This window comes from Porites lutea, chromosome 12, assembly GCF_958299795.1.
Source record: "Porites lutea chromosome 12, jaPorLute2.1, whole genome shotgun sequence".
In the NCBI taxonomy this organism is placed as follows: domain Eukaryota; kingdom Metazoa; phylum Cnidaria; class Anthozoa; order Scleractinia; family Poritidae; genus Porites; species Porites lutea.
In genome coordinates this window covers 21,525,456-21,538,387 of record NC_133212.1, presented here as the reverse complement: position 1 = coordinate 21,538,387, position 12,932 = coordinate 21,525,456, and the positions used below count along the sequence as shown (strand labels likewise).

At 39.9% G+C, this 12,932-nt stretch overlaps 2 protein-coding genes across 2 annotated transcripts in view; both read left to right on the top strand.

Annotated features, from left to right (window-relative positions):
* LOC140921786 (uncharacterized) overlaps positions 1–363 on the top strand; it is a 10,945-nt gene extending 10,582 nt beyond the window's left edge. The window contains exon 6 of the mRNA XM_073371786.1: positions 248–363. Coding sequence (XP_073227887.1) covers positions 248–363 — 116 coding nt within the window. The remainder of the gene's footprint in view (positions 1–247) is intronic.
* Positions 1–5,997, top strand: part of LOC140953871 (uncharacterized) — a 17,381-nt gene extending 11,384 nt beyond the window's left edge. Inside the window, exons 2-4 of the mRNA XM_073403248.1 lie at positions 488–1,022; positions 3,616–3,695; positions 5,421–5,997. Coding sequence (XP_073259349.1) covers positions 488–1,022; positions 3,616–3,695; positions 5,421–5,425 — 620 coding nt within the window. The 3' untranslated portion in view covers positions 5,426–5,997. The remainder of the gene's footprint in view (positions 1–487; positions 1,023–3,615; positions 3,696–5,420) is intronic.
* Positions 5,998–12,932: the final 6,935 nt, after the last annotated feature.

Genomic DNA, 12,932 nt, shown 5'->3' with positions numbered 1-12,932 from the left:
TAAGCTGTAGATTCCGGAATCTTTGTCAGTGGAACTTGGATTTCGAATTCCAAACTTTAGTGGGATTATGGTCTCCTAGAGCTGCATTCCGGATTCCAAGGTCCAGGAAACGGGATTCCACAAGCAAAAATTTCCCGTATTACCTTAGTTGGGAAAACACGCTAAAACTCTGACATGCGCTAAAAATGCCTTACCGTGCCAATCCTGTCTTAACTAAACTTAGTAGCTATAAATTTATTTTCTACAGTTCCAAGGCTTTTATACAGCAGCAAACATTCTATAAATGTTTTAAACCTTCAAACAAGGAACGAAAGCTCTGTCTTTGAAGGTCTTCAGGAAGCATTTGCAATAGATTTCCATTAAACTAAAGGACTAGTATTTTAGACTGATGCTGTCTTGAACAAGATTCAACAAAGCTCAACGAATTCAGAGCGGTGACCCTTTATTTGTCTTTTCTTGTTCCAACTGATTCCTTTTTCGTTATTAGCCCCAGTGCAATGCACAACAGAGACGCATTTTCAGTGCAAACGAAGTAAAGAATGTATTTCACGCTCCTGGGTTTGTGATTCTGATAACGATTGTGGAGATGGATCGGACGAGCAGAACTGCACCACTCCAGCTTGTAAAGAGTTTCAATGCAATGAAACAGGAACATGTATCCCTAACAACTGGGTCTGTGATGGCCACAGTGACTGTACAGACATCTCGGACGAACAAGGCTGTAGAGATCCTGGAACTTGTGACAGCAGCCAGTTTCAGTGCAAGACCATTGGAAACTGTATTCCAAGTCACTGGGTCTGTGATGGTGATGACGACTGTGACGATAATTCAGACGAGTATGACTGCTCAGCCCATATCCAGTGTGGACGCCACGAGTTTAGATGCAAATCCAGTGTGGCTCCGACGTGTATATCTAGTAACTGGACTTGTAATGGCGTGGATGATTGTAGTGATGGGTCGGACGAGGTTAACTGTAACGCTCGGGAATGTCCGACAGGCCAGTTCAAATGCCGCCGGTCAAGGTATGTTTAAGTGCTAAAAAAGTAATAGTTACCTTGGGGAGCAAGGGTGGCGCAGTGGTGAGAGCGCTCGCCTCCCACCAGTGTGGCCCGGGTTCAACTCCCGGCGTCGACGCCATATGTGGGTTGAGTTTGTTGTTGGTTCTCTCCCTTGCTCCGAGAGGTTTTTCTCAGGGTACTCCGGTTTCGCCTCTCCTCAAAAACCAACACTCCCAAATTCAATTCGATCTGGAACGCACGGACACGTTTAAACGAGTTCATATGAACTCCTATGTGCTTCAAGGGTAAACAAGCAAAAAAAGCCAACAAGCAAGTTACCAATTTTCGTTCATTTTCAAAAGATTGGAAGTCCTAATTTTTTGAAAGCAGGAAGGGTTCCTTTCCATCTCTGTTAGACAGATTTTCGACTAATTTTTCTGCCTGCATGTGAAGACAGATTTCAGTAGTATAGTAGGGAAAGCCTACTCCGTTTGGTGGTGGAATCTTATTAACTTGTGATGGAATACTTTAACGCCGATTACGTACGTTATAACCTTTTGACTTTATCTCAGGGATAAAATGCGCCGTAATCTCATCAAGATAAGGTCACGTGCTTGTTTTAGTTTGTTTAACAAGTTTGACAGGTTTTCTACTTACCTTCAGGGCCGAATTGTTCAAAGCTGGGTTAAGATAACCCAGGATTAGTGCGAAATTTGAATTCACATTTGAAAGCTTAAAAAGCTTTTCAGTTTTAGTTCGTCTTAGTAAGTAAGTAATAACTTTATTTAACGAGGGTAAAGACATTGATTACTGGTCACCCAGTAGTTTTCATAATGGCCCTCCTACAATTAAAGTAATAAAATGTAGCGATTAATTAATTAACTACCTATATAATCTACCAACTAAAATTACATAATGAACTGCTATTAATACAATATTGATTAATTGACTACTAATGAAACTAAAAGGTTTTACAAATCTTAAAACGATGAAGAAAAGAAATCATACTGCGGTAAAGTTTAAATAAGTAATTTTTAAAATTAGTATGGGAGAGTGTCTTAGGTTCGGGATCAAGGGCGTTCCACAAACGGCAAGCGCTTGAGTGAAACGTTCTAAGGCCAGAGTTCCTTTTACAAGCTGGTGTTGTAATATTGTCATTGGAAACGGATCTCGTGTTATAATTATGGGTGTTACTTATATGTTCAATATATTTATTAAAATAAGCCGGGCAATGACCTTGATTTATTTTATGAAGCATATAAAGCTTCCTAATACGTATAATATCATCTATAGGCAGCCAATCTAATTTGTTAAAAAGCTTGACTGAGTTTTCGTGAGTATCAGCATCTAAAATAAGCCTAGCACATCGTTTCTGTAGTCGTAAAACTCTTTGGAGATTACCAACGGTACAGTTACCCCAGACCGTACAACAATACTCTAGTATTGGCTTGATGAGGGCATTATATAACATTTTCCTGCAAGCAAAGGTGTAAGTTCCATGAAAGGTTTGAGTCAATGACAACTCCGAGCAGCTTTTCCCCTGCCGCTTCCTCTAATTTGATGTTATCGATATAAATTTCCATTGTAGTCTCGCTGCTATGGATTAGCTTTTGAACAGAACCAATTAGCAGGTGTTTGGTCTTCTTTGTGTTTGTATCATCCGGTTCAATTTAAACCAACTGTTGGCCTTGTCTAGACTATTATTAAGAGTGTTTTGAATATCTGTACAATTGGTTCCGCTCGACCAGATCGTTGTGTCATCGGCATATATGTCGACTTCAGTGTTCTTTAACAAGAGGGGTAGATCATTCATATAGATAGAAAACAAAAGTGGACCTAAGACGGAACCTTGTGGTACCCCGACTTCAAGATTTAAAAGGCTAGACAACACACCAGAGACGGATACAACTTGTGTGCGGCCTGTTAAGTAAGACCTGAACCAGTCCAATGTGTTTATATCAGTGTGATATTTAGCAAGTTTTGCAAGTAAAATGTCATGGTTGACTAAGTCGAAGGCCTTGCTTAGGTCTAAAAAGACAGTACCAACGAGTTCACTGTTGTCCATGGCTTTCAACCAGTTGTCGGTAATATTAAGCAGAGCAGTTTCAAATGAGTGATATGGGCGGTAAGCGGACTGGTTACCATATAGTAGATTGTTCGAAGTTAACAAGTTGATGATTGGAAGCTGTAAAAATAACAGGGAAAATTATCCGAGAAAATGCTTTTGAACACAAGAAAAAGAAACCCCGGGTTAAGCGCTAATCGGCCTTCGAACAAGTGGGTCCAGGACGATAAATGTCTTTTGGTTTTTTTTGTTGGTTAGCGTCAAAATCAAACGTTGATGGCATACACGGCTCTGTTCCTCCACAGGTCATTTGGGAAATGATTCGGAACCTTTGTTATTCCAATTTTTTTTAACTTTTTGAGGCCTTTTTTTTCCAGTACGGGTGCAAATGACACTCAACAAAACTATTCCCTTTGTTCCAATAAATGTCTCTTTTTATGCTAGTGCTTACCTTTTATCTTCTCAAATTTGGACCCGCCTTGGGTGCCTAGTTAATAATTCCTTCCGTAAAGTTACACCGAATAACGTAACGTTGGCGTTCCATATTATTAGGAGGTGTATTCTCGACATATGGAGATGTGACGGCGAGTCAGATTGTGCAGACGACTCGGATGAAGTTGGTTGTTCCACTAGTAAGTGCTTTACGCCTGTCAAAGCCTTTAACCTAAATTCTTTATTTATGGACTAAATTTTGTTTGCTGCTGAAGAATGTCTGTACACGCTTAAGCTACGTGTAAACGGACGCGCCGACAATGTTGGAAGTTGTTGCGTCCTTGTTGGCCGTAGTGTGCAGACAGATGCAAGAACTCCCACAACCAATCAGTAAGACTTTGGAGACCATGTGTAATGAGCGTGCGTAGTCCCAGCAATGTTGGAAGAGCTGTGCAAACGGATCCAACTTTGTTGCGCCACACGTCGGCGACCAGGGAACAAAAGAACTATTGAGAATTGTTGGCCCAAAAGTTTCACTGGTTTCAAACTTTGCGCAACAATTAAACTCCCAACAACACGTTGCAACATGCAACAGGATGTGCAAATGGACGCAACATATAACATCCAACAATTTTGGGAGTTTTTGGCCAACAATGTCGCGTCCGTTTGCACGGGGCTTTACGTTAGCTATGTAAAATGTAAAATGTCTCACCAGGGGACCCTGGACCCGGCCTCAACTCTCATATTACCCATCAGGTCAAAGCGTATTTTGACTGCTAGCAGTCCCTTTTCAGTGTGTCAAATGGAGAATTGATGGGACTATTCGAGAAAGATACTTCTCCCTCGCGCGTTCTTTGCTCGCTCGCACATAACATACTCACCCTCGCGACAATCTCGAGCGACTGCAATCCGTCTGAAGCGTGTAACACACAGGCTTCTTGCAAATTAATCGTTTTCTTTGCCTGGTCCCTGTGCGGTGTGTTCCCTTCCTCTTGGTCAATGCCCGACCAAGAGCCTTAAAACGCATAGGCCGCGATGAATAATAAGGCCTAGCGACGGAGCAACGTTTGTCTCTCAAACCCGGCACTGGCTTGACCTCGCAGGCCTGAATTTGTCCGTAATAACTCAATCGAATTCTTCAGCGTTCAATTGAGTTCGAAAATCGAACGTTATCGAATATTTTTTGTGAGTTCGATTTCGTTCAATGGCCGATCCGCGAACTTCATCGAACTCTTTCGTTCGAAGGAGTTCGAATGAGTTCGAAAACCGAACGTTCGACGTTATAAGCAGGGATAAATATATTTCTGTACCATTGTTCAACAACTAAGAAGAAGAACCGAGTTATTGGTCAAAGGTGGATTTTTAATTTAAAGCTCGTAGTTAACAAAAAAGGCAAAAGCTATTGAAAATACACTATCCTATACCCTACTATCAGAGGTCTCTTTCTGGTATGTTTTTAGCGACTGTGTAGGTGTTCGCGTCGATGACATTTGTCCATAGTTTGGCTTGGAATTACGCGAATGCGGGCGACGCGAATGACTTCGTGTATGCTAATAACCATGAGGGGCCCATTTCTCGAAAGGTCAGTAGCTTTTCCTGCGCGGAAAGCTGTTTCATGTTTACCGTCCTTGTATTCAGATCAAAGTTTCAAAAATTTTTAAAATGATACAATGAAACTATCAATTAACGAAGCAAAATTGACTAGTTTGGGAGCTAGGAAACTATGCTACTATTCAACAGGTTTTGAAATTAAATTTTGTGTACCGGACCTTTCGAGAAACGAGTCCCAGGTCGGAAAGAAATCGCTGCTAGTAGGTCTAGTAGGGTATATCCTATCTCCATCAGGAGTAACATCTGTTACTCTTTTGCATTTTTCACATTGTTTTATTACACCACAAATATAGAGTTTTTCTCTCTCCATACAGGTTAACAAATGGCCGGTGCTATTGATCAAGAACTACAAATTGAGAACTGATTAAAGCTGCATTCAAAGGTGGCCCAAGAGCTAAAAGGTCTTAACGAAGTCACCAATTTTAGGCTTACTCTTTTTCTTTAAGAATCATTTAGAGTGTTAACTTTGCACTCAATAAAGTGTAGCTTCAAAATTTTTCTATTTTTTACTGGTTTAACGGTTGACTTGAGCACGGAATTGCAAACTTTCTTCTTTTGTCCTCAGAGTTCTTTAGAATAATTTATGTAAAGCCTTCAAAAAAGATGAAAACTGGAACCAGCTACCTTAATTTAAAAAGTTGAAAACGGTACAAGCTACCTAATAAAAAATGTTATTTCATTTTCCACTAAACAAACATTACTTTAGAGACATGAAGAGTATGTCATTAAAATTTTTATTGGATGAAGCCAAAAACTCTCTGATGAAGCTTAACGGATATTGCGATTGTAGAATTGTTATAATAATCTTCACTTCACCGTGTCAAAAAAATGTCGTTATATGACTTATATGGAAAACTAACTCTATCAAGAAAAATATTTCTTTTACTTCTAGCGGCAGTACTACTTCGTATCTACCTAGAGTATGACAGGAGTCAAGAGAGTTTTTGGTCATTCGTTAAGGACAACAATAATTCTACTGAGTGTCGTATTAATGCCAGCGAAAATGCCGTTCACCAACAAAAGAAAATTTTTCTCGCTTTCTTCTATTGGGAACAATTAACAATGGCGACGAATAATCTTCTTCAACTTACAGCCCTCGCTGTGCAAGGAGGGCGACAAGTTGTTGCTCCATTTGTGAAAAATTCTCTGTTTCACGGAGTGCCGAACTCACACGGACACCATACGCTTGGATTTTATTACAACGTTACTGCTATGAATGAATCGCTTCGTTTACACGGTCATGGTACTTTAATAAACTGGGAGGGGTTTCAAGACGTCTGCAAGGGAAAACTGGATGTTTTAGTATATTTTCATTATACAAATCTAACGAACTCCACGACAAACAACCTTTCTACGTCGTACAATCCTTGCAAGCTTGACCACAAAAACGTTTTTCTTGGCATCAAGATCGGCAGAAAGATTTGTGTCAATGCTAATGCCTTCAATTCAGTTCAAAGATTTGAAGACGAAATGGTTAAGAGGCTCCCGTGTGTTGGTATTTTTGAATGGCGAGGAGCAAGTAAAACGAACCCCAGAAGAACACATTTTGATATTGAGTCAAAAGTAGAAAAGCTCCTGTCTTATCCCGACATGAACGCTTTCTTCAGTGCAAAACTTGTTCGCGTAGCTCGAGATTTCATTACGCAAAATCTCAGTTCAAACTTTATTTCCGTACACATTCGCACGGAAAAGATTTTATGTGCTGGGAGAAATATTTCCACCATCAGAAGGTGTTTAGTAAAGTTGAGGAAGAGACTTCAGAGTATTATTCAAGTAGCTACTGTTCCTCCTACAATATTTTTGGCTGCTGATTTCAGAACGTTTGGCTCCTCCTCAAAAACTATGAAACCAGTTCAAAAACATGCCAAATCCTTCATGAAAATACTCCTTCCGCTAAAGTCCATTACTTTTCAACCATCAGAATACAAGATTGTTGATCGAGGAGCCGTAGCCATTGTGGAAATGAATATTCTAGCATCAGGGAGGCGCTTATTTCTTCTTGGAGGTGGATCATTTCAAACTTGGATGACGACGCAATTTCGTGCCAAGAATAAAAATGAACAAAGTAAAGTAGAACGCATCGTTTGTTAACCGTTTGAAAACATTTTTCTTATTTTAAAAAATAAATGCAGCCAGCAAAGCCGGGGTAAACAGTTGGAATTTTATATTGATATTGGACACTTGTAATAGTGGATCGTGATCCCATAAAAGATACCAAAGAGTCTCAGCTTGATGGAACGCGCGAGTGATCTTCCGACACTAGTGACAGTCTCATGAACCGGCAAAAATTACCTTGCTGACATTTAAAGTATATCATAGCAATTTTGATTAGATTACCAAGCACTAGACTGTTCACCCTATTTTTTTGTGAGATCGTCGAGATATAGCGCGTCTTACCGTTAATGGCGGCCATCTTGATTTTCAAATGTACCGAGGGGGCGGGCGTCGGGGATTATAGCTGTAGGGGGAGCGGGTGAGAAAAATAGAGCACAATAATGAGCAGTATAAAGTAGAACGCCTTATAGTTTGATAGCCGCGGGACTGCATAAAGAAGAGTTGAAATATTAATTGAAAATTAATAATTTTGCTGTGTTTCAGAAAGCGTAGTATTTAAAGCTTAAATAAAAAGTTTACTTATCACCATAATGCGCTCTTTTGATGGCTTTTTGGTGTTGTTGGACTTTACCTTGGACAAAAGACTGCCCCTTTTTCTTCGATGTCCTCAGCTAGGACAGAATTGGTGTCTGCTACTGAACCAATGATAATCGTTACCTTGAAATTGAACTCTTGGAATAGGAATCTTCACTAAATTCTATTCACTTGATGAAACAAGGCTTGGTTGTCTTTTGATCTAGAATAGGCAGAATGCCTGCCAATAGTCGAATCATTTTCGGATCAGGGCCCGTTGCTTAATCGGACGAGTGCTAAGCCTTTTGTGTCAAAGGCGGTTTCAGTATCTCTGACTCCGGTGCCCTGCCTGGGTGCTGGAAAGTGGTTGGTACTTTTTTGTATGGGCTCGATTCACGATCGACCGCTCGCTGAGTAGTACCGACTGTCCATGTTGAAGGTAGTGGTATTGGTGTCCTCGTGTCTTAGTGCAGTTCCTGTGGAATTGCTGGTAATCGTCGTCTAACTGACGCAGAAAATCTTGGACCGATTTTCGTCATGATTGATAGTCCTTTGGATAACGGTGTAATTCTCAGAGGTTATATTATCTAGGAATTGATGGTGTTTTTGGCACCAATGTCTCCTCCTTTACTACTATTATTACTGTTATTACTATTATTACTTTATTACTATTGAGCTAATGGTTCTGAGCAAAGTAAAAATACAACTTATTGAAAATTATATGTCGTCTTTAAATGAGTTCAAGAGCTTTGCAGCTTCGTACTTGATGGACTTGAGTCCATAAGAGGTTGTCCTAGGTTCAGGTAAGCTTATTAGTACATTATTCCCTCTAAAAAAATATTTGGAGCTGCAAAGAGAGAACAGTTTCTTAAGATATCCCTTCCTTGTCTTTGATCTGCCCTCCCTTCTCTTCCAGTATTGTCGTTTGCTTCGTTAGATTTCTTTGAGTGAAGAAACGGACGATAAGTTTTCAAAAATCATTTGAGCTTGCTGTTTTCGATTTACTGAGAAAATATGCCTTGGCTGCCTTTCGTCTCAGCGAAGTACAGTTTAGTATCATGATTGTCTGGGTAAGAGAGTAGTCCTATATAACACTTTCGTTGACATTTGACCGACTTTTTGACAGCCGGTGTGGACGTCATTGTGAGGGTCAAATTGAGTTGCATATCATAAGTTGCTATTGTCCTGATTGGTCAACTATGTCTGAAGTTTATATTTGTTCCCGATATTGGTCGCTTCTATTTTTTGCTATGAAGATTCTAAATGTGAGTGGCGCGTTTCGATCTGTCGTTTCCCATCGATCATTTTACTGTTACTCAACTTGTGGGGTTTTTCTGTGTCCATTCACTCTGTCGTTTTCTGTTTTGCTTGAGTTCGTCACTAAGTCGCTTGTTAAGTGAGTCGGTGGTACTGTAGTGAGTTTGTAGCATACGTAGTGCATTGAACAAAGTGTGTATAAGAATATGCAAAATGGTTTAATCATTTTATAAATGTCGATTCATTAAAATAAACGTCTTTTCACCGATTAACCGATACCCAGCAAATTATTTAAATCTTAACTGAATCGTAATCTCACAAAAAGGTGCCAAAGTACAACAGTTTTAAGCCCGTGCGTGGTCCGTTTTCGACTTTAACGATTTTTAAGTAGGTAGCTTAAGAGGAGACCAATCTCATGAACAAATATTACCTTGTTAACATGCAAAGTTAAGTATGTCCGGCTTGGAATAATTTTTCGATAACAGATGTTGCAGACTGTTATACGTTCCTTTAAAAACTGCAATCTTAGCTTGACCGTTTCCAAAACATGTCGTTTTATAAGCAACCACTGAATGAGTTTCTATCGAGGACAATATTTTTTTTGTTCATAGCAACAGTGGTGCTTTGTATATACCAAGGATACGAAATTCAGGTGATACTCAAGCCACAAATCGACGACAACAACAGCCCCATCATCGAGCGATTACACTCCTATGATTCCAGTGAAGTTGAAAGTGCTGTTCACCAACAAAAGAAAATTTTTTTCGCTTTTTTCTATTGGGAACAATTAACAATGGCAACGAATAATCTTCTTCATCTTTCAGCCCTCGCTGCCCAAGGAGGGCGCCAAGTTGTTGTTCCTTTTGTGAAAGATTCTCAGTTTCGGGGTGCACCGCAATCGCAGAGAAAACAACGGAACCATAAGCTTGGACTTTATTACGACGTCACTGCACTTAATGAATCGCTTCGTTTACACGGCTATGGAACTTTAATAAACTGGGAGGGGTTTCAAGACGTCTGCAAGGGAAAACTGGATGTTTTAGTATATTTTCATTATACAAATCTAACGAACTCCTCGAGCAACAACCTTCCTACCTCCAACGTTCCTTGCAAGCTTAACCAGAAACACGTTTTTCTTGGCATCAAGATTGGCAGGAAAATTTGTGTTGATGCTAATGTTTTCGATTCTGTTCAGAGATTTGAAGACGAAATAGTTGAAAAGCTTCCTTGCGTTGGTATTATGCAATGGAGAGGAACAAGCAAAACTAAACCCTTTAGAACGCATTTTAATATTGAGTCATTAGTAGACAAAGTTCTGTCTTATTTAGACATGGGCGCTTTCTTTAGTGCAAAACTTCTTCGCATAGCCCAAGACTTTATAGCGCAGCATCTCACTTCAAATTTTATCTCCGTACACGTTCGCACAGAACAGATTTTAGTGACAGGAGGAAATATTTCCACAGTCAAGAGATGTTTATTTAAGTTGAGGAAGAGACTTCAGAGTATTATTCAATTAGCAACTGTTCCGAATCCTCCAATATTTTTGGCGGCTGATTTCAGAAAGTTTGGGTCTTCCTCAGCAACTGTGAAACCAGCTCGAAAACATGCCAAATCCTTTATGAAAATTCTACTCCCCTTAAGGCCGATTGTTTTTCAACCCTCAGAATACAAGATTGTCGATCGAGGAGCCGCAGCCATCGTGGAAATGAATATTCTTGCATCAGGAAGGCGCTTATTTGTTCTCGGAGGTGGGTCATTTCAACTTTGGATAACGAAGCAATTTCTTACCAAGAATTACAATGAACAAAGTAAAGTAGAGCGCATCGTTTGTTAACCGCTTGAAAACATTATTCTTATTTTTAAAAATGAATGTAAGCTAGTATCTATAATGACCAGCAAAGAGTAAAACTGTGGAATTTTATATTGGACACTTTCTCTCAAAAGGTGCCAAAGAGTCTAAGCTTGCTGGAACGCGTGAGTGATCTTCCACCTCTAGCGACATAATCCCGTGAACAGGCAAATATTACCTTATTGACATGTAAAGTATCATTGCAATTTTGATTTAATCAAAATATAGATGCTGCGTAAAGTATGTTGTCGCAGTCAATTCTTCAACGTCTGATAACTGTACTCTTAAATTGTGGCTGTGTCCAAAAAATGATGTTCTATTGGCGAGCACTGAAGTTTCTTTCAAGAAAAAAACTTCTTTTACTTCTTACAGCAGTGGTACTTTCTATTTACCTGGGTTATGAGCGTCGGTATAGTAGTAGACCTTTAGTTAAGGATAACAACGGTTTTGTAGATATTTACAGGGGATTGCGATCACCAGATAGCATCACTGAGCGATTACAGTCCACCCATGCCACAAGTCATGCCGGTGAGGCTGAAAGTTCCGTTTACCGACGTCAAAAAATTTTTCTCGCTTTCTACTATTGGGAACAATTAACAATGGCAACAAATAACTTTCTTAATCTTACAGCCCTCGCTGCCCAAGGAGGTCGCCAAGTTGTTGTTCCATTTGTGAAAGATTCTCATTTTCGCGGTGTACCAACCTACACACACAATACGCTTGCACTTTACTACAACGTTTCTGCACTTAATGAAACGCTTCATTTACACGGTTATGGAACTTTAATAACCTGGGAAGGTTTTCAAGATGTTTGTAAAGGAAAAGTGGACGTTTTGGTGTGTTTTTATTACACAAAGCTAACAAGCTCCACGACCAACCTCTCCACGTCGTGCGCTCCCTGCAAGCTTAACAACAAGAACGTTTTACTTGGCATCAAGATCGGCAGAAGAATTTGTGTCAACTCTAATCCTCTCGATTCAGTTCAGATATTTGAAAGCGAAGTAGTTAAAAATCTACCGTGTGTTGGTATCAGGGAATGGAGAGGGATAACAACAACAATAACAGCCAAAAGAACACATTTTGATATTGAGTCAAAATTAGACAAAGTATTGACTTCTCAAGACATGAGCGCTTTCTTCAGTGCAAAACTTCTTCGCGTAGCTCGAGATTTCATTGCGCAAAAACTCACTTCAAACTTTATCTCCGTACATATTCGCACAGAAAAGATTTTATCTGCTGGAGGAAATATTTCCGTTGTCAAAAGGTGTTTATTTAATCTGAGGAAGAGACTTCAGAATACTATTCAAGTAGCAATTGTTCCTCCTCCTATATTTTTGGCTACTGATTTCACAACCTTTGGGTCTTCCTCAAAAAAAGCAATACGAGCTCGGAAATATGCCAAATCCTTCATTGAAATACTACTTCCTCTAAGGCCCATTGTTTTTCGACCATCAGAATACAAGATTGTTGATGGAGGAACCGTAGCCATTGTGGAAATGAATATTCTAGCATCAGGGGGGCGCTTATTTGTTCTTGGGGGTGGGTCATTTCAACTTTGGATAACAAATCAGTTTCTTACCAAGAACAAAAACGACCAGAGTAAAGTAGAACGCCTTGTTTGTTAACCGCAGACCGCTATCAGAGAAAGTTGATAGTGCACATCGCCCGACTGCTCTCTGTGTCAACGGCGGTGCTATCTCACTTCGTTAAAGAGTGATAGCTTAAGACCCAAACTAAGCGCGCGCTCAGCTGTGGGTTATTTAGGGGGACAAGTCCAGCAGTCACCTTTATATGACGAGAGATGCAAGTTGTGTACTTTTTGTGCACAAATAACTTGAAGAACTTACCGGTCCAAGCATACTCTTACCTTTTTGCGAGCTGCGTTCCCGGACAGAGCATACTTACCTTTGTACGATCGATCTACGTTTTTCCCGGTTGTTTTGGCTCCACGGCAAAGAAGCCATCCCTGAAGCTGTTTCACGGTGAATCTTCTGGTTTTTCTCCAGGTAAAATTGCCCCAGGCACATCTTCTTCCTTCAGCTTCACATTTTCATGTTTTTTCTTTCAATTCCACATTCCGTTTTGCTATTTT